The 22,901-nt window shown below is 38.7% G+C and overlaps 1 protein-coding gene across 1 annotated transcript in view; it reads right to left on the minus strand.

Moving 5' to 3' along the window:
- Positions 1-22,901, minus strand: part of LOC149833847 (Mitochondrial inner membrane translocase complex, subunit Tim44-related protein) — an 82,527-nt gene that overhangs the window by 5,268 nt on the left and 54,358 nt on the right. The window contains exon 12 of the mRNA XM_090011063.1: positions 19,433-19,489. Coding sequence (XP_089867189.1) covers positions 19,433-19,489 — 57 coding nt within the window. The remainder of the gene's footprint in view (positions 1-19,432; positions 19,490-22,901) is intronic.

Here is a 22,901-nt window from a genome sequence, read left to right on the forward strand (position 1 = left end):
AGTCGGTCTCCGCACATCCGAATGTACCAACTCAAATGATTTTTAGATATAAAATGACTAGGCCCAAAAGGTAAAGATTTCATTTTACCAAGGATGCAATCTTCACAAATAAAATCCCTTTTTTTTATAACTTGTAAGAAATGGAAACAAATGTAATTTGAAGACACTAAGATGTCCTAGTCTTTTGTGCTGATAATTTAAGATTATCCATAATATAGAGACCTTCTCTTCTATGACCTCACCCAATCAGCTTCTTGGACTGGAGATCCTGTATCAAACAATAATTAGATGAAAACAAAATTTTACATCCATGATCCGCAATTTAAAAAACGGATAAGAGGTTTAAATTCAATTTTGGTACTACTCTAATATTTGGTATAAAGAAAGTTTATTGTTTTTAAAAAGCCTCAAAACCTTTAATCTTTAAGGAAGCTCCATTGGCAGTTGAAACATAAGAATCATTTTGGTTCGTATGACATTGGATAATATAGACTCATTTGGGGTTATATGGAAAGGAGCACCATAATCAAGAATCCAAAAAATCTTATCGGGGTCAATGCTTATGGATACAGTCGCACCCGAGAAAGAAGAAGCTTGAGTTTTGAACATTGGTTGTAGTGCCTCCATAAGTTGTGCCAAGGATAATAAGCCAATGCATTTGGAGTTGTCTACACCATTCCTTTCAAAAAATAGTCCCACCGAAGTCACCTTCTTATCATCTCTTTGATCTATTTTTCTTCTTTTGAGGCAAAAAGGCTTGAAGTGACCCAGTTCATAGCAACGGTAATATATTATTTTGTCACTCTTCTTGTATTCATGATCGCCTCTTTTATCATTTTGATTTCTTCCATAAGCATTGAAATTTCTTTCAAAGTAAGGAGGTTTATGACTCCTTATGTGATTTCCGAGCTTTGACATAGCAAGCACGAAATTTTCATCTTTTGAAGATGATGATTTTGTTAACGTATTTTTCTCCATAGTTAACTCTTCAAGAGTTTCAACTATGGTAAGTACACCACCTCTATGAAGAAGGGCCGATTTGGTCCCTTCAAATTTGGGTCTAAGCCTATTAACAAATTGATAAAAATGCTCTATTTTAATTTGTTTTCACAAAGTTCTACATCTTGGGGCAATGTCATTTTGGCCCTAGAATAACAAATTCATTCCAAAGAAGAGAGAGGGTATTGAAATATTCCATAATGCTCTTCTCTCCTTGGGTCATAGTTCGCACTTTATTTTGCAAATTGCATATGTAACCAATATCCTTAAGATTATACATATCTTTAAGATACTTTCATGCATCACTAGCAAAGTCAAATTTTATTAAGCTAGAGTATTTTTTGATGTAACGCTATTGATGAGTCATCCAATTATCTTGGAATAACCCATCCTCTACTTTTTCCATTTTTTCTCATATTCAGTGACGGCCTTAGACATCTCTTCTCCTTGAAGAGTCACTTCCTTTCCATATTCAATCTTAGTAAGTATAAATTTATACTCTCTTTCGGTGTCATCAACCAAGCCCCATAGACCCGTTTCTCATATTTTATGTTTCACTATGGATAGTATCATTGAGTCTCACGAGAATGGAGACGATCACTTCTCTTTCATTCTCCATTTTTATAATAATGAGAAAGAGAGAGATAAATAGAAAAAAGATGGTAGCAAGAATTTTGTTGAAATCTTTTGATAGTATGCTTCCTGATACACGCACCGATGTTCCACAAATTCTCATGATCCTCCTCTTGGCCTTTTCGAATGAATAACAACCCAAGAGCGCCAAAGCTCTGATACCATGTAATGAAATGAGAACAAAAGCAAACAAGTATCTCTTATGGACTTACAAGAACACAACCAAACCAAGAAGAACACTAATTGATCATTCCACACCACCCATACAAGGGTCAAAAATAAATGCTTCTATATTACAGAAATGCTTAGAAAGCATTAGAGTTTACAAGGGCTTGAAGCCCTATTTATAGCAATCAAGAGTAGTAGGGAGCAGCCCAACTAGCTGTTGGGATGCTCCCAATGGTAAGCTCCAACAGCTAGTTGTACCGAAAGCAAAGAAACAAAAAAACAAAAAAAAATTAGCATTTATATAGTCAGCCCCTAATGGGCTGACTTTTATTACAATGCAAAATGACCAAAATACCCCTGATTGGTATTCCGGTTTATATATATATATATATATATATATATATATATATATATATATATATATATATATATATATATATTAAAAGCTTATCTTACCAGATCCAAGGGTTAATTCCTAACAAATCAACTATATTGAACAAATCTATAATGCTAGATTAAGTTTGAAAAATTGTAGCAAATATATATAAAGAGAGAGGTGGCAGGTGCTAACCACTTTTCTAGCTTACCAGGATTTTGAAGGGTTTTTCAATGTTTTCCTTAAATTTGATTGTAGAGATGTGTTCTACATGCTTGAGTTTATAGGAATCGACTCTTAGATCATCTGATTCCGATACGCAAATATATTTTTATAAGGTTTAAAAATTTGACAGTCTAAGTTTTTTCTAAATATTCAATGATTAAAAAATCATGTTTTTTAGTGTCGTTTCCTAGTAAATTGGCCATGCCCGATTAGCTAGAAAAGTGGTTAGCATCTAGTAAATTGGCCATGCCCTGATTGGTATTCCAGTTTATATATAATATATATTAAAAGCTTATCTTACCGGATCCAAGGGTCAATTCCTAACAAATCAACTATATTGAACAAATCTATAATGCTAGATTAAGTTTAAAAAATTGCAGCAAATATATATAAAGAGAGAGGTGGCAGGTGCTAACCACTTTTCTAGCTTACCAGGATTTTGAAGGGTTTTTTAATGTTTTCCTTAAATTTGATTGTAGAGATGTGTTCTACATGCTTGATTTTATAGGAATCGACTCTTAGATCATCTGATTCCGATAGCAAATATGTTTTTATAAGGTTTAAAAAATTGACAGTCTAAGTTTTTTCTAAATATTCAATGATTAAAAAATCATGTTTTTTAGTGTCGTTTCCTAGTAAATTGGCCATGTCCGATTAGCTAGAAAAGTGGTTAGCATCTACTACCTTCTCTACATACATACATTTTATGTCACATAGGTGCGGGTGCGGCGATACGGCACTTTAAAAAATCTTGGGTACGGGGATGCAGGGAGGGTATATATATAATTTTTAACAATTTTAAGTTAACACTACATGTATGTGTTGTTAAATGTAAACATATATAACATATATGTTTACATATACAGTTTTGTACATTTCTATAGATTCGAAGTTTAGGGGTATTTTGGTCTTTTCACATGTACAATATAAATAAGTATTTTTTTATTATTATTTTTATTTTTATTGTAATTATTCCCAGCCTTATGGGCTTTTGGGAATATTGATAGAGTGGTTGGGGCTCTACCCAACCGCTCTCTAGGAGCCTCTTGTGTATAAAAAAGGGGTTAATCCCCTCTCTCATTTGTAACATTCTCAGGGACTATTCCTCAATAATATCCATTATTTTTATGAGTGTTTTCAGCCCTTAGTGGCTCATTCTTGTGTTTTCGTGTATTGACCCATAAGAAGTCATATTCTCTAAGTGTTCTCTTGCCCATAAGTAACACATCAAGGGATACACTTCACTTTGTGACATGGTTTCAGAGCCTATTGACTCCTTTGTGTTATTCGACTCTTTCTTAAGTGTATTTTGAGGTAGTGTGAAGATTGTGTCTTGCCTCAGAAAAAGTGCCTACTAACCTTCTTGAAGATTGGTCTTCTTTGTCAGAAATATCAGAAATATCAGCCTACAGGTGTTAGATATGAGGTAAAGAAAAAGAAGAGAGAGAAGAGTAGTCGGCGGCAATAGGGTTTTCCCTTTTTCTTAACATTTATAAGTGGTACAGTACAGGGCATAACTTTACACAGGTAATAAGAACTAATTACAAACATGCCACCGCTGTATCTCGAGGTGGATCGGGTCGGATCCATGATCCAAGCTAACAGCCTCCCTCAAGTTGAGTATGGTCTTTGATCATGCTCAACTTGTCTTTGAGTGCCCAAAACTGATGAGTGGATAATCCCTTGGTAAAAATGTCAGCAACTTGCATATCTGACCTAACATATGCAGGTTCAATTTCTTTTTCTTCCACCTTTTGTCTAACAAAGTGTTGATCGATTTCGATATGCTTTGTGCGACAATGAAGAATGGGATTGAAGGCAATATTAATAGCACTCTGATTATCACAAAGAAGCATAGAGGACGAGATTGGTTCTTGTAATTCTTGCAGTAGATGTCTCACCCACGTAACATCGGTTGTTCATGCTGCCATTGCACGATACTCGGCTTCAGTACTAGATCGCGCCACTGCCTTTTGCTTCTTGCTACTCCATGTTACAACATTATTGTCGATAAGGATGCAATACCCTGAAACTGATCTGCGCTCATCAGGATCACCAGTCCAATCCGCATCTGTGTAGGTGAATAGTCGATGTCCTGACGTATAAGTTGTGTCTTTGTTATACATCAAACCATCTCCAATCGTACCCTTTCAATACCGAAGGATTCTTTTTACCGCTTCCATATGTGCATCTGTAGGAGCATGCATAAACTGAGAGGCCTGATTGACAGAGTAAGATATGTCAGGCCTAGTGAATGTTAAGTATTGTAACATTCCTACAACTCGACGATACAAAGTTGGATCATGATAAGTAGTGCCTTCTTTAGCACTTAACTTATGATTTAGAAGACAAGGTGTGCTAATCGGTTTACAATTCTTCATCCCTGTAGCGAGTAGAATATCAATAGTGTACTTATGTTGGCTCAATGTAATAGTCTCATGTCGACTATCAACTTCCACAGCCAAAAAATATCTCAAGGAACCCAAGTCTTTCATCTTGAATTTAGCCATCAGCATAGACTTAACCCAAGATATGTGATCATCATCACTCCCGGTAATAATGATATCATCAACATATATAAGCACCCAAACAATAGTTGAACCACTTTTGAAGATGAACAATGAATGGTCTAGAACACTTTTATTGAACCCATGACGCTGGATCTCTGTGGAAAAACTTTCAAACCAAGATCGAGAAGCTTGTTTTAATCCATAAAGAGAGTGTCGAAGTTTACATACCCAATTTGATGAATCATGCATGCTATATCCAGGTGGCTGCTCCATGTAAACTTCTTCCTTTAGTTCACCATGCAGAAAAGCATTTTTAACATCAAGTTGACTGAGTGACCATCCATTTTGTAATGCCAACGCAATGACAATCCTGACTGTGCCCAGTTTTACTACTGGGCTGAACGTTTCATCGTAGTCCTTCCCATATTGTTGTGTAAAGCCTCGTGCAACCAGACGAGCCTTATAGCGCTCAACACTGCCATCCGGTTTGTGCTTGATCTTGTACACCCATTTGGATCCTACAACATTCTTGTTATCTGGCCTTGGCACAATTTCCCATGTGTTGCATTCACGCAATGCTTCCATTTCCTCATTCATCGCCTCTACCCAGGCACGAGAATTTACAACATCATGAAAAGAGGAAGGTTATGTGTCTTTGGACACTCTGGTTAGAAATGTTTGAAAATCCAAAGAGAAATTGTTATAACTTACCCAGCGATCTATAGGATGTCTAACCCGAGGTGAATGTCGTAGAGGAGTCTCAGCATTGACTGGGTGAGTTCTACGAGAATAAACAAGACCAGAAAAACGTGAGGATGTTGTTGTAGGAGGAATGTCTTCCATATGTGGTTCCACATCAAAAGTATAGGGTTCATTGTCTGTCAATAAAGATGAATCCTCATGAGGCAACGAGTCATATAAAAGTGAGTCACTGAGCCAAGGATCATAATTGTCTTGTGTATCTGTGGAAGATGAACCCAGAGTGTCAAAATTTTCATCATGAAAAACAACATTTCTGGATACCCGAATTTTGCCTGTATGAGGATCATAACACCTGTATCCCTTATAGTCATCTGCATATCCAAGAAACTTGCACTGTACAGCTCTGTCTTGAAACTTATTCCTCAATGAATGATCAATATGAACATAACATACACAACCAAAAGGATGTAGTTCTTCATATGATGGATGACAATTATAAAGAACAAAATACGGAGAATTATCTTCAAGGATGGTCATGGGCAACCTGTTGATAACGTAAACAACTGTGTGGAAAGGCTCGGTCCAAAGGGAAAAAGAAATGCCCACAGTATGCATCATGCTCAAGGCTGTTTCAACAATATGCCTGTGCTTTCTCTCAGCAACTCCATTTTGTTGAGAGGTATGAGGGCAAGAAATGTTATGTGTAATGCCATGCTCCTTCAAATATTCACTAAAATCATGGGATATGTATTCTCCCCCCCCCATCACACTGGAAATATACAACATTGGTATTGAATTGGTTTTGGACTAGTGCATGAAACTGTTTGAACAACTTGAAAACTTCATGTTTGTTTTTCATGAAGTAAATCCAACTAAAACGAGTGTAAGAATCAAGAAAGAGTACATAGTATCGAGATCCAGAAAGAGAGGCAGTGGGCGCAGGACCCCAAACATCTGAGCATATAATCTTAAAAGGCTTTGTTGCTCTTTTATTGATACTATGAAAAGGAAGTACATGACTTGCATAAATGACAACTTGGACATTTTGACTCTAAACTGACTGCGGGTATTAGACCTTTAGCAGACAACTTGTCAAGAAAAACTTGACTACAATGACCCAAACGAAGATGCCATAAATTTGGCTTATTAAGTTTCAAGACTCTAGATGAAGAACTATGATCTGTGGATCGACTAAAAAATGTTGGAAAGGAAGGAGCTGAAGAAGCCACGGCTACGGAAGACGACGTCTTCAAAGGCACATGAGATTCTTCAAAGACGTACATGTTCCCGCGCCGTTCACCTTTAGCGAGCGTCTTCTTGGTGTGAAGATCCTTAAGATAAACAGAAGAAGGAGTAAATTCAACGGAAGAATTTGTTTCATCAACTAATTTAGACACAGATAGGATATTCTTTTGAATAGCAGGTGTGAGTAAGACATTTGACAAGGGTAATTGAGATTCAGGCAAAGAAAGGGAGACATTTCCAGTGTGAGAGATGGGGTGGTGAGATCCATCTCCTATGACTATAGTGTCATTTCCAGTGTAAGGAGTCAAGTGAGAAAATTTACCTACATCAGAAGTAACGTGTGTTGCTGCCCCTGAATCAATATACCATATACCTTCCTCATTTTGGCGCAAATTCATCTGATTGAAAGTAGTCATAAGGATATTTTGTACGTCATGTGGAAGAACCTGTCCCTGAGGAGTACGGGCAAACTGATGAGTTGCCTTCTGCCCTGGCCTACTATCTGGCCTCCCTGATTTGTTCTGGTTCTGAGGATTGTACCAGCAGTTTGCTTTAACATGTCCCCGTTTGTTGCATAGAAAACAAGTAGGAACACGTCCTCCTCGTGGTACACTGCTTGAACCAATACCTCCTCCACCTGGTGTAGGCAGTAATCCTCCTTTGTTCATAGGTGTTCCATTGTGGCGAGGGGGAGTAAATGAAACTCCCTGTTTGAATAGGCGTATGTGTCATCATCACAGGATGAGCATCCTCTGAAGCGTGTTCCTGATTTAAACTGACCTCATATTGCAAAAGCTTAGATTGAAGATCATCAAAACATTGAAGGACTGAGACAACCTGAAGTGCCGTGCAAAACATGCGATATTCAAGTCCAAGACTACCTAATACTTGTTGTACCATATCCTTATCTGATACAGGACTTCCAATGGCAGCTAACTGATCTATAATCACTCTGACATCCCCCATGAACTCTGTAATGGATTTGTTTTCTTTTCGCATGGATTGGAATTTCCACTTGAGTTGCAAAGCCCGAGATTCGAAAACCTGAGAAAAAGAATGAGCTAGTCCATTCCATAACTCGGCAGCAGATTGGTCATCAGAGATAGTTTGTAAAACACGATCAGAAAGTGTGGAGGTTATGTAAGCAACTAATGTCTGATCCCGTTGTACCCATATGTCATAAGCTGGATTGGTGCTTCGAAGTTGACTCACCTTCCCATCTTCACCTGTTATTTCCTGCATGATATGTGTAGGTGGGGCGGGTGATCGCCCATCTAGATGCCCATAAAGACCATGACTGCGAATAAAAGGCACAATTTGGCGTTTCCAAAGCAAAAAGTTATCATGTGATAACTTGTGGGTCATGAGGTGAGTAAGAAAACTAGGGTTCAATTTGGAATCCATAGATTTTATGAAGAATGAGAGAACAAACTGTATTTAACAGTGTATTAAGAGAAGAAGAACAGCAATACTGTGTGCTGAAAATGATATCAGCAACACATTGCACAGAAATATAGTGACGTGTAACCCAGAAAATAATCTTCACACACACACGTTATTCAAAAAAAAAAAAATTCAATGTTGTGTAACGTGTGAACCAGAAATAGCAATGTTGTGTGCACAGAGAAATAGCAATGCTGTGTGCACAGAGAAATAGCAATGTTGTGTAACGTGTGAGCCAGAAAAAGAATTGGAAAAGAAAAGGAATCAAAATAGAAATAAGGATGCGCAAAACTGGGATGCGTGAAATCAGATTAGGAAAAGGAGAAACTGGAGAAATCTGATTAAGGAAAAGAAACAGAGAAATAGGGATACGTGAAACTGGGATGATGATGCGTGAAATCAGATTAAAAAGAAAATTGGAGAAATCTGATTTGAGAAAAAAAAAACAGAGAAAAGATCAGAAGATCAGAAATAGATTTAAAGAAAAAGGGATAGAGAAAGCCTACGTCCTTTCACGCACTGGTCCTTATAGGCCTTCCAGATGATCGATTTTCGCGCCTGTGCTTTGATACCATGTCAGAAATATCAGAAATATCAGCCTGCAGGTGTTAGATATGAGGTAAAGAAAAAGAAGAGAGAGAAGAGTAGTCGGCGGCAATAGGGTTTTCCCTTTTTCTTAACATTTATAAGTGGTACAATACAGGGCATAACTTTACACAGGTAATAAGAACTAATTACAAACATGCCACCGCTGTATCTCGAGGTGGATCGGGTCGGATCCATGATCCAAACTAACATTCTTATGATTGCATAGACATTGGTGCTTCAAAAAGAAATGAAAGTTTACTCAAGTATTTATTTATCATCCTCTCTCTTCTCTTTTACTTTGTATTCTTTATATTCTTTGGTTTTATGGCCGAAAAACAAGTGGTGACGGTAGTTCCAAAAAAAATTGATGGAAAGAACTATAATTTATGGGCTACCGCCATCAAAAAAATCCTTATTGGTAAAGGATTATAGGAGTATGTTGATGGTTTCGCAATAGAACCACAACTCACTCTCACAAAATTCATTAAAGAGAATGATGAAACCATTAAAGAGGACGTTCTTCTCTTATAGATTATAAGAAAGCTTTAAAGGAATGAAAAATTGACCATGCCAAGGTACTTTCCTTATTTATGGAAACTATGAACGAAAATAAATGTGAAACTATTTTGGAGTTTGAAAGAGCCAATGAAGCATGACTCTTCATTAAACAAACATATACTCAATGCAATATTGCATTTCAACGGGAGCTTCAAAACAAGATACACAATTGTAAACAAGGTGACAAGAGTATTAAAGAGTACCTTGGCTCTTTAAAAAAGTTGTGGGATCAAATGGCTAAGTTAGAGCCTGTTTGAAAAACTCCGAATGATACTCAAACTAAAAAAAACAAATAAACAATGAGCAATTCTTTCCATTGATAAGAGGGTTGCAACCCGAGTTTGAACAAATGAGAAGCAACATCATACATATAAGACAAGATGAGCTTCCAGTTATTCAAGAGGTTTTAGCTCAAGTTTGCATGAAAGAGACTAGATTAATGTCTCAAAATAAAGCAAAAGAAGCTAAAGACAATGTGTTGGTCATTTCAAAATTGGGTGCCAATTGTTCCCTTGCGACTTACGTAAAGTTGTGTCTAGAGTCTGTTTTGATTTTGTTGAGTCTAATGTAAACTGCCCGGTTCAGGTGAATCAATACCCCGAAGGGGCAGCACGTATACTTGAACTGTAAGAGGCCTATGGGCTAAAATTGTGAATAAATCAAATGTGTTGAGCTTTCTTTTGTTCACCCTCGTTGTGATTGCAATTCTTTTCCCTCTATTCTCTCTTGCTCTCTTGCAGTCTCGTTACAAGCTTCTGCGACTGCCAAGCGAGCGATAAGTAGGTTTGCGGCGGTAAGGAAGGATTGTCACGCCGCGCTGGCCTATTGAAGGAAATAGGCTCGTGACAAGTAGTACCAGAGCTCGTTCTCGTTCTGGGGAAGGGACTCCGGAGTCGGTATCGACAAACACGTCGACAGGCTACGATTTGTAAGCAAGACATCGTGGCGCCCTATCAACACTTGTGTAACACCAAAGGCAAGACAGTTGCCGAAGCTGAGGAGATGGGTTCACCTCGGGGCCAAGAGCAGATGGTTGCAACTGTCAACAGGCTAGTGGAAGATGTGACTTCGCACGAAGATGCGATTTCATGCGCAGTTGAATCATTCAGTGGACTGAATGATGTGGTGGCGAGCCTGCAAGAGCAGGTGATCTTGCTGATGGACCAAGTCACTTCGTTGACGACAACAGTGACAGACTTGCAGACTGAAGTAGAGGAGCTTCAGTTGAAGAACCGCACATTGCAGCAGACAGTGACCCAAAATGAGGAAAATTGTGAGAGGCCACCAAGGATTGATATGCCAAGACCAGCAAAGTTCAATGGTTCTCGTGACAGCAATGCTATTGAAAATTTTTTGTTCCAAGTAGAAGACTACTTGGATATTCAAAATGCGATCGTTGAAGCAGCATCTCTACTCGATGAAGATGCTATCGCTTGGTTAAGGCGGAAGCGCAGTGATATGGAGAGAGGTCAATGCGTGATAGACACCCTTGATGACTTCAAAATAGAGTTGTGCAACTACTTCATGCTGAAGAATGCGCAAAGATAGGCTTACAGATTGGTGGCGGATCTTAAACATACTGGTTCGTTGCAAGACTATGTCAGAACGTTCCGGAAGCTTATGCTTGAGGTGTCTAACATGCCAAACAAAGACAAGCTCAACTGGTTCATTATGAGACTTCAACCATGAGCACAGTTCGAAGTGAAAATGAGCAACCCCAGTACTTTGGAAGATACATACGTGACGATCGAGCGCTTAATTGACACTCAGCGCAAGCCCTTCACCCCATCAACCAAGGTCGGAAAGAAGTCTGACCACGAAGAGAAGAAGGATAAGTGACTCGACAACAAAGGTGAAGCATCAACACGCCATCAATCTGACAAGAAATAGAATTATACAAAGTATAACAACAACAACAAGGGTGCGGTTGTGACATGTTGGTTTTGTGGCGATAGGCATATCGTCAGGTAGTGCCCAAAGCACCTTGTGAAGGGTGATGGGCAAGCCAACGCAGGGCAGGCAGTATAGTGATACTGAGATCATACAACCAAGGATGGGGGCTATGCGATTGATTAACGCAACTAGAAGTTGCGCAGTTGAGAACATGCAGGTTAGCAAAAGAATTGATGTATCTAGAAATCATTACGAATGAAAAGTCTACTTCAGCAATGGTAGACTCCGGGGCCACACACAACTTCGTCTCGCGGGAAGAGGCAGAACGGTTGGGCTTAAATCCCGAGCCAAAGCAAAGGATCATCAAAACGGTGAACTTTGAGGCCAAGTCCATCCTTGGTGAAACAAGAGATGTGGTTATTCAAGTGGGGAGTTGGGTCGGCAAAGTCAACTTCTCTGTGGAGCCTCTGAACGATTTTAAGATGATTTTGGGTATGGAGTTTCTGCGAAGCCAGAATGTTATGATACTGCCAAAGTTTAACACGTTGACGATCATGAGGCTAAACTTGTCTCACACAGTGCAGTGTCTTACGCAAAAAAGGCAAATCTTCACTGCTATCGGCAATGGAGTTGAAGAAGAGTGTCAAGCATGGGGGGCAAACATTCTTAGTTGCCATGCGCGCAGAAGAAGGAAAGGTGCAAACAACAGTGTCGTCGACCCTAGCCCCCCTGTTGGAGGAGTTTCGGGGAGTGATGCCTCCGGAATTGCCAAAGCGTCTTCCACCAAGACGCGAGGTCGACCATAAAATTGAGTTGACCCCGAAAGTGAAGCCTCCCGCAATGGTTCCATATCGCATGGGGCCAACTGAGTTGAAAGAGCTGCGTATGCAGGTGGATGAGAAGTTGGATGCAGGCATCGTTCGTCCATCGAAAACCCCATTTGGCACCCCAGTCCTATTTCAGATAAAACATGATGGCTCCAGAAGGCTACGTGTCGATTACAGTGCTTTGAATAAGGTCACGGTGAACAAGTACCCATTGTCACTGATAGCGGACTTGTTCGATCAGCTAGGCAGTGCCTGTATCTTTTCCAAGCTAGATCTGCGATCGGGTTATTGGCAGGTGAGGATTGCTGAAGGTGATGAACCGAAGACAACTTACGTCGCCCACTATGGTGCTTACGAAATTTTATTAATGACATTTGGGTTGACGAATGCTCCAGCCACGTTCACGACTTTAATGAATCAGATCTTGTGCCCTTACTTAGACAAGTTCGTGGTAGTCTACCTGGATGATATTGTGATCTACAACAACAACACGAAGGAACATGTCAAGCACTTGCGAACTGTGTTTCAGGTGCTGAAGGAGAATGACCTCTATGTCAAACGAGAGAAGTGTCTCTTCGATCAGGAGGAGATCAGCTTCCTTGGCCACGTTGTGGGGCGTGGTGTGCTGTGTATGGATAGGCAAAAGATAAGGGTCATCCAGGAATGGGTTCCGCCGAGTAAAGTGCCAAAGTTACGGTTATTCCTTGGTTTGGCAAACTACTATCGGTGTTTCATCAAAGGTTATTCCATCATTACTGTGCCCCTCACTAACCTTTAAAGAAGAATCGGGTATGGCTATGGACAGGAGCATGCCAAGATACCTTCGACGGCTTAAAGAAAGTCTTGGTGAGGGAGTCAGTGTTGCGACTGCCTGATCACTCGAGACCCTTTAAAGTCCACACAGACGCCTCAGACTGTGTCATCGTCAGAGTTATTATGCAGGGGGGTCATCCGATTGCATATGAGAGTCGTAAGCTAAAGGATGCAGAGAGGCGTTACACGGTACACGAACGTGAGATGACCGCTATTGTGTATTGCCTCAGGACTTGGCGGCACTACCTCTTGGGTGCCCAGTTCGTCGTCAAGACAGACAATGTTGCCACGAGCGATTTTCAAACAGTAGAAGTTGATGCCTAAGCAAGTTCGGTGGCAGATGTTTTTGGTTGAGTTCGACTTTGCTTTGAAGTACAAGGTTGGAAAGACCAATGTTGTGACGGATGCCTTGAGCCGCAGGAATGAACTGGCAACTGCGCGCGCGGAACCTTCTCAAGTGCATTTGGAGGGTGCATTGTTGAGCTGTATCTGCGAAGGTACGTAGCAGGATCCGACAGCACAGCACCTTGTTTCTCTGGCGCAGGAAGGGAAGACTCGACGATTTTGGCTACAGGATGGCCTCCTCGTGACAAAAGGAGGACGCATCTTTGTGCTGCGGTGGGGAAGCCTCTGTCGTGAACTGCTTAAGGAGTGCCATGATACACTATGGGTCGGCCATCCTGGTCAGGAGCAGACCTTAGCACTTCTTGAGCGTGGCTACTATTGGCCACAGATGAAGGATGATATGGAGAGGTACGTGCGAAGATGCCTCATCTGCCAGCAAGATAAGGGGACAAACCAAAAGATTGTCAGTCTCCTTGAGCCTCTACCAATTCCAGAACGTCCTTGAGATAGCATCTGCATAGACTTCATTGTTAATCTGCTAAAGGTAGAAGGCCTTAGTTCCATCCTGATTGTGGTAGATCGTTTCTCAAAGTATGCCACTTCCATCATAGCTTCGAAGGAGTGCCCTACAGAGTTGTTTGTAAAGCATGTGATGAAGCACTGGGGCATACCAAAGAGCATTGTGAGTGATCGCGATGCTCGCTTCACGGGCAAGTTCTGACATGAAGTATTTTGATTACTTGGCTCTGATTTGTTGTTTTCAACAAGCTTCCATCCGCAGACAGATGGGCAAACAAAGCACATCAACAGGATACTTAAGCAGTACCTTAGGCACTTTGTTAGTGCCAATCAGAAAAATTGGGTGAAGCTCCTTGACGTAACACAATTCTGTTACAATCTGCAGAAAAGCGAGTCTACAGGTCATAGCCGGTTTCAGAAAGCCACGGGACTGCAGCCACTGACCCTGCACGCTCTTACTGCACAAGAAAAGGGAAGGTCATCCTTCGCCTATCAGTTTGTTCGCGACTGACACGAGCAGAATGAGTTTACGAAGGCATTCCTACACAAGGTGGCAAAGAGAATGAAGAAGTGGGCAGACAAGCATCGTCGGTCCGCTGGGGACCAAGTGTTGGTGAAGTTATATCCAGGTCGCACAGGCATCTTCGGCGAACGGCACCGCGGACTGCTCAGAAAGTATGAAGGATCCTTCACCATCACAAAGAAGGTGGGCAAGCTGGAGTTGCCTCCAGACTTCAAGGTGCACTCGGTGTTCCACGTGTGCAACCTCAAACAGTTCCATCCAGACGATGGAGATCCGAAACACAACGTACCACAATGCGCTCCCATCACGCAGAAGGCCGCGGCAGCACAACGGGCCGAGAAGCACCTCAGTCAGATCCTTCGCCACAAAGTCAACTACTTGGGCGAAGCAAAGAAATACCTAGTGCAGTGGGAGAAAACAACGAAACCTACGTGGGAGCTAGCTTTTCGGATGAGCAGCAGCTACCTGGCTGAAATCTAGGCTTACCATGAAACAGATGGCGCTGAGGACGACGCATGATTTGAAGGGGGGAGCATGTTTCCTTGTGACTTATATTGTAAAGTTGTGTCTAGAGTCTATTTTGCTTTTGTTGAGTCCGGTGTAAGCTGCCAGGTTCAGGTGAATCAATACCTCGAAGGGGCAGCCCGTATACTTGAACTGTAAGAGGCCTACGGGCTAAAATTGTGAATGAATCAAATACGCTGAGCGTTCGTTTGTTCACCCTCGTTGTGATTGCAATTCTTCTCCCTCCATTGTCTCTTGCTCTTTTGCACTCTGATTACAAGCTTCCGCGAATGGCAAGCAAGCAATAAGTAGGCCTGCAGCGGTAAGGAAGGACCATCGCGCTACGCTGTCCTATTGAAGGAAATAGGCCCATGACACCAACACTCATACATATAAACCCCCACACTTTTAAAAGAACAATAACCACGGGAAGAATCATGTATGAAAGAAAAGGAGATGAAAAGAAAAGAGAAGGCATTTTCTAGTATAATTGTGGGGGAACCAAAACATATTAAACCATTTTGTCTGAAATTCAAGAACAAAGATGAAAAAAAAGTTACATAGGTTGGTACTCAAGTAAATCAATTTTGAACGTCTTTTTCTCAATTAGTGGAGGCATTACAACCTCTACTCAAACAAAATTTGTGACCGGTGTCGTCGTCTCCTCTTCTTCTTTTCCAGGTATGACTTCTTGGTTTTTAGACTCGGGTGTATCATTTCATATGACATATGATAAATCTATACTTTCAAATTGTAGAAGTTCTAATAGTAAAAGAAATGTTGCATTGCCAATGAAACATCTAGAATTGAAAATTTTAAAAAATGTCTTAGTTTTAGTATTCCTCAAATAAGATTTGTTCCAAAAATAAATTTAAATTTACTTTCTGTTTCTTAAATTACTGATCATGAATGTAGAGTCTCCTTCACTTCTAACCAATACTTAATATAGGATATCCAATTTGAGAGGCAAACTGAGGAAGGGTATAGAGGAGACTTGTACTATATGAATCAATTGAAAATATCTATCAAGACTTTTTGCCTTAATGTTCAAAATTTGGATAAAGTTTCGTGGCATTAAAGACTAGGACACCTTAGTATGTATAAATTATCCAATTCTCCTCATTTGAAGATCTTTTGTACCGATTGTATTCTTGTAAAAATGAAATCACTTTCATATGAAGAGAGTTTTTTCTCTGCTACTAAGCCCCTTGAATTAATTCATTCTGATGTTTGGGGTCCTACCTTTGTTGCCTCCAAGGTAAGATACACTTATTATGTTGTTTTTTTGGATGATTACTCCTGCTATACTTGAATATATTTTCTCAAACATAAACATGAAGTATTTGAGAATTTTTAAAATTTGCATTAGTGACAAATCTTTTAAAGTCCAATATATCTAATTTTCGTTCTGACTCAGGGGGTGAATACATGTCTAATGACTTTCAACAATATTTAAGAGAAAATGGAATAATTTATCAAAGGTCATGCGTTAATATGTCACAACAAAATAGTTTGGCCGAAACAAAATATCGACACATATTAAAGATCACTAGAACTCTTATCATATTTAAAAGTGTTTATGAACATTTTTGGGCTGAAACAGCTCATACTTTTGTATATCTTATAAATAGGCTACCTTCAAAAATTCAAAATATTTCACCGTATGAAAAAATTTATAATGTTGTTCTTGAGGGTCTTTGGGAGTAGATGCCTTGTTCTCACCCATAAGAATGATAAATTATCTCCTAAAGCAATTCCATGTAAATTCTTAGGATATGGAGAAACCCAAAAAGGATTTAGGTGTTATAATGCTAAAAACAACAAACTTTATATTTCTAGGAACGTCGCATTTCTAGAACAAAAAAATGGTTTTGACACTATCTTATCCAAAGATAAAAATGAAAATAAGTTTTAGAAATATCCCCACTAAATGAAGACGAGATAACTTGCAACAAATCTCAAGCTATTGAGCCCCAAGATCATCTGAATGTCATTCAATATCAAAGAAGACAAGATAACGAACATAAGTACTTTTGAAAAAATATTAAGCCATAGAAGAACAAGAAAACACAAGAATTAGACACTCAGAGAGTCCACGTAGAGTTCCAGATAGATTTGTGTCATATGAATATTTTGAACCTCACTATAGAGCTTGCTTAGCAAAAAATTATTCATACTTTGAACAGTTCACATATAACCAAGCAAAGAACTATCTTGAGTGGCAAAATGCAATGAGTAAAGAAACTAGAGCCTTAGAAAAATCTCAAACTTGAGAATTATCTGATATACCAATAAGAGGAGTTATAATTATTTTTCCAAAAAATGAGAAAGTTTATATGTCCTCGTATTGTTGCCCGATTTAGAAACTGCATGCACTTCATCAATATCTTTTTTCAGAGCCAAACGAGTTTCTTCTTGGCATAGATCGGCAAGAATTTCACTAAGAGGAGTTGAAGCCATATGAAGTAGGGATCCTCTTAGTTGTTCAAATCCGGGCATAAACCCATGAATAAATTGAAAAAATCTCTCTCTCCATTTGCTCTTTCTTCATGGCAATAGCACTTCCTTCTTATTGAGGTTCAAAGAGAGCAAGTTCATCCCATAGAGGGAATAAAATAATATAGTAATCTCTAATATTCATATATCTTTGAGTGGTAGTTCTCACTTTTTCTTGCAAAAAGAAATGTCTAGCAAGGTCTCTCTTTGAGTATACATACCTTTCATGAAGAACCATGCTTCATTTGCTTTCTTGAATTTGGCAAGATTAGCACAAATTTTGAGCTCCACATTATTCATGAACCACGCTAATATTTTGGCATGCCCACTTTCTCAATCTTCAACTCTAGATTTCTACTCTTGAATGATCTTGGCCTTTTCTTGTCCACTCAAGGCTTTTTTTTTCTCCTTTCTTTGTGAGCTTTAGTTAAGGTTCCAGAACTGTGCCACATACATATCCCTAAAGTTTTTTACCTTTGAGGTTGTTACCCATAGCAGCCGCCCACATCCTATAATTAGTCCCATTCAATTTGAATGAGAGATCAATCTTTGCATCCTTGTCGGACATTATAGAAGAAAAGAAGAGAATACAAGAACAAGTGTGGAAATACAAGCACACAAAAAACAAACCAAGTGAGAGTCCCAAGAATGTTCAAACACCTAGGAGCTCTCCACACACACATATATATAAATATGATATCCATATATTTTAACAATAAGACCCTTGGGGCTAGTTCATATTCATCCCTAAAGAGCTTAAGAGTGATCAAGAGAGATTTTTTCCAAGAAAACAAAAGATGATGTTGATGATACTCAATGATTGACGTTATCTAGATTCTTCCTTTTTTTTTGAAAAAAAAAATTGTTATGTAGAATCTTTAAGCATTAAAAAAACACTTTTTTTTGTTTATGTAAACACACATTATTATGAATCTTTGAATTATTAGCTTAGATTCATTATTTAATATGCATATTATTTTATAGTTTGCATTTTTTTATGAGATTGCCATTTATAGCATATTATCTTGATTATTTAATGTTTGAAGTCTTATGCATGCCATTCATAGCACAATTATATGATTTTATGGTTGTATTTTGTGCATTTCATCATTGTTTCGTGTGTTATGATTTTTAATTTTTTCGCTGTTTTTTTTAGAATTTTTAAAAAAATCCAAATGTTAAGATTTTTTACGATATGATACCATAAGTATCTTATTTTCGGCCCGACTGATCCGGGTTATGATACACGATACTTACAACCTTGATAATATATTGTTAATAACTTGATATATGAAATGTTTGACTATATGTAGATGTGAAAATTTAGTTTCTTTTATATTAGATTAGATTAGATTTTTTTATTTACCGAGATTTTCCCGATATTTTTTTGAGAAAAACAAGTTTTTTCAAAGTCTCCTGAGATTTTTCCTTGCCGAAAAATTCTCGAGAACGATATTTCTGACTATGCCTCCAACCAAATGCCAAGGAATAAGAAGACAACAATTATTGCCAAACTGCAAACACAGATGGCTGCTAGTTGCAAATTCTGCTTTTGATAAATTATAGACAACCACAATTTTTCAAATGATACTACATGCCTTCTAGCAAACTATCAAAGAGGTAAAAGCAATTCATAACTAAAGTTACTGCCTATTTATAGATGCAAGGAATCACACCAGATAGGGATAAGCTTTGGGTCGGAACCATTAGAGCCCATGACAGAAAAAGCCTAATCTGCTGACAACCTGGCATGATTCTTAGTGGACTTGGCTGGGCGTGGGTTTTATGATGTCAAGGCTGAGAACCCAGACTAGGGTTGCAAATGGGTCGGATCCAGGAAGAGGAAATTGCAAAATTTGGTTGTGCCAGACCTGAACCGACCCAACTCCCCAATGTATTTTGGGATCCAAAACCCGACCCGTTTGCATCCTAACTCTGTCCCATTTTCATGACTTTTATTGAAGAATGATGAAAACATCTTTTGCAAATGCAAAATAATTTTTTCCTTTTTTTTATTAAAGAAACTTTCACATGCAAACAAATTGTTATTTGTACAGCAACATACTTCTTTTGTTTTATCTCCAGAGATGATAGTGCCATTCGAATCATATGCCTCAAATTTCTGCAATATCACATAAAAAACAAGAGCTTCAGCGAAAAGATTACAGATTCAAAAGAAAAAGGACAAACTACATTTGACAGCATCAAGTTTATAGCATAAGTTCTTCACAGCAGAGGTATCCACTAGAGAGCTCCAAAAACTCCATAGACTATAATGCAAGATTTTAGTTTGGATCAAGACATAAAGTGCTGGCTTACAAAATAGATGCAATTTTAACCTTAAAATGGTTGTGTTAATCACACCTACAGGCATATAAGTTGTTTAACAAAACTTTGGAGCAACACTTGAACCACTAACACCAAGAAAGTGCATACTAAACATTTTCATCTTTCTCCTCTATTAGAGCAAAAGGAGAAGAGAGGGACAAAAGAGGATGAAGAAGACAACTCAAAAAGAAGACTTCATTAGCCAAAATAATGAATGGTTACACAAGATAAAGGGGTCGACCCCTCTACTCCACTACAGGACAAAAATGATTGACTTTTACAACTAAAAAAAATACAAGAATGCCCCTATAAACAATGATATGTACAAATACATAAAGGGGGCGTTTGATTGCAAGGATGAACTTGTCCGCCGTCCCCCACAAAGCAAGGGGGGCAAGCACCATGCAAACATAGGATGCACGAGACACGCGGAATGCAGCATGCCGCCCATCCTGCAGGAACACTTTTTAGTGTCCAGCATGGTTCCACCCTCACCCCTAGAACGAGGGTGTTTGAATGGCTCTGGACACCAACAAAAGTCAGTTTAAAAAAAAAAAACGGGTGTGGCAGGTAATACCCCGACTGTTTTCTCCCCTCCCCCCCTACCTTCCTCCTCTTCCACTTTGACCTCCTCATCCTCTGATTCTCAATCTCTGCCTTCTCACCCCACCCTCCCCATCTCTTCATCTTCTCCCCCAAACAATGATAGTGAGAAGAATCGTGGAGTTGATTTCACATTGGTTTTGGGGCATGAAAATCAGCTACAACCTCGACAACGAGAAGAGGATCGTCATCTTGCTACTCGCGACATCTCAGCGGCTCTAAGCAAATGATTCCACCTTCAAGGAATGTGATTTCGATGACCATGGGATTCTCACCTTGTTCTTGGTTGGTCTCCTGCTCCTCTATTTCAATTTGAGTTTAAATATTGAGTGTTCATGAAAATCATGGTTTTGAACAATGGGTGTGGTTGAAATCAAGTTAACGAATAGTTTTGTTGTAGAAAAAATCAATTTTGCCTCTATTTTTTATTTGTGTCGCTTATTTGTTAGGGTTACATGACTTTTGATTTAGGGCTTCATTGCAATTTTGGGTCTTGACTAGAAATAAGGGGTTTTGGTTGGTGGAAATGTTAAAGAATTAGGGCAATTAGTGTTTGATTACTAGTTTTTTCGTTTTCGACACTATATCTGCACATGTTTTTGTGGTTGTTATTGAATCTTCATGACAAAAACATGGGCATCAATATTTTAAAATTTTAAATGCTAACGTTTTCACTTTTCAATGTTGGATATTTTGATTTTCAAAATTTTATATATGTATAATATTTAGTTGTTGAAATTCTCATGCTTCAAGGATTCTACTTTTTCAAATTAGTTGTTTTTGAGTTGTTGAATTTTTTATTTACTAGAATAATTTAATAATTCATTTTAAAAATTTTAAATTGTAGAAAACGGTTCAGAATGGTTCAGAACATAAGAAATTGTTTGCTTTTATAGATTCATCTGTGGAGTGTGAATATGAAATCTTTTTTTGGTCAAAATACACCAATTTTAAACATTTTTTGGTATTTGGATCCATTACAAGAGCCATATTCAGGGTTAAAATCCATAATTTTTGACATATTTTCATAATTGGATCCAATATGATACCCATTTTGCATGTGTATATCCAAAGAATATGAATTTCTTTTTCTAGGGTTAAAATACGAAAATTTAACATTTTTTGGTATTTGGATCCAGCACGAGACTCATATTTGGGGTTAAAATCTACACTTTTTTGGCATATTTTCATAATTGGATCCAATATGATACCCATTTGCATGTGTATCCAAAGAATATGAATTTCCTATTTTTGTCAAAATACACAAATTTTAAACATTTTTTTGGTATTTGGATCCAATACAAGACCCATATATGGAGTTAAAATCCAATCCAAACATGTCCAAAATCTATGTCACATGGGTGCGGGTGCGGGTGCGACACGGGTGCGGCACAATTTTAAAATTTTTGGACACGGGGACTCGGCAAAATATATATATATATATATATATATATATATATATATATATATATAATTTTATTTTATTTTTAAAATGCCACAGCTGACAGCACAATCTGTGTGTCTGTGCACAGTCACAGACTTTGACTGTGCACACTGCACAGACTGTGCACAGTCTGTGACTGTGCACAGTCCACAGTCACGCAGCACAGTCACAGTCTGCACTGTGCCTTTTTTTATATATATATTTTTAAATAAAAAATATAAAAAATATAAAAAATTGGTTTTTTAGGGACATTTTTGGACTCGGTCAAAGTTGACCGAGTCCAAAATATGGCCGGACTCGGCCTGGACTCGTTGACCGAGTCCGACTCGGCGTTGACCGAGTCCGGGCCGAGTCCGAAGCCGCACCCGAGTCCGCACCCGTGTCGGGGCGTGTCGACTCGGGTGCGGCACCTCCTTAGCCGAGTCTGTGTGACATAGCCAAAAACTAATTTGGTGGAACGGATCAGGTCGTACGATCCAAAATGAAGCCATCCGAGCCATATTATATGTATCCAAGTTGTCTGCGATGATGAATCAAATGCGGGACACATGGACAGTAATGTTCTAACTAGGTCGATGAAAACGTTGGACAGGACCGGATAGAACATGGTATCCTTGTCCAGGGATGCCCGCAAATCAAACACCCCCAAAAGGGACAGCACTGTGTACAGTAAAACACATGTATTACATTACTCAACATCCTCCTCACCTTAGATATGTACCCTTTTGCTGGTGACTTCTGTTTTATAACAATTCCTTCATCTCAAGAAAAAAGTTCATAACTTAAATGTTATACACCACAGTCCAATTTAACTATCCTATATATTACCTACAATATATCATATACAATCTACATTTAACATTTTTTAGTATAGAACGACTACCACTGCTCAAGATATGCAGAAAAGTTGGGTGATATGCATACCACAAGAAACAAAGTGTGACCCACTCAGTATATTCAGAAATTACCAACATTAACCATAGAATTAAAAAAATGATAACCTTTTGCTAGTGCATCTCTGAACAGTAATGGGTCTTATTCAAGTCTTAAATAATCAATGAGTACAAGACCTAACTACTTTCGTAACAAGTAGGATGCAGTATGCCATTGTGGCCAATGTTAAAGAGTCCAGCTAGATTTCTACAAAAGTAAATGGTGT

This window comes from Nuphar pumila, chromosome 6 (assembly GCF_984573655.1).
Source record: "Nuphar pumila chromosome 6, dmNupPumi1.hap1.1, whole genome shotgun sequence".
Lineage (NCBI taxonomy): Eukaryota > Viridiplantae > Streptophyta > Magnoliopsida > Nymphaeales > Nymphaeaceae > Nuphar > Nuphar pumila.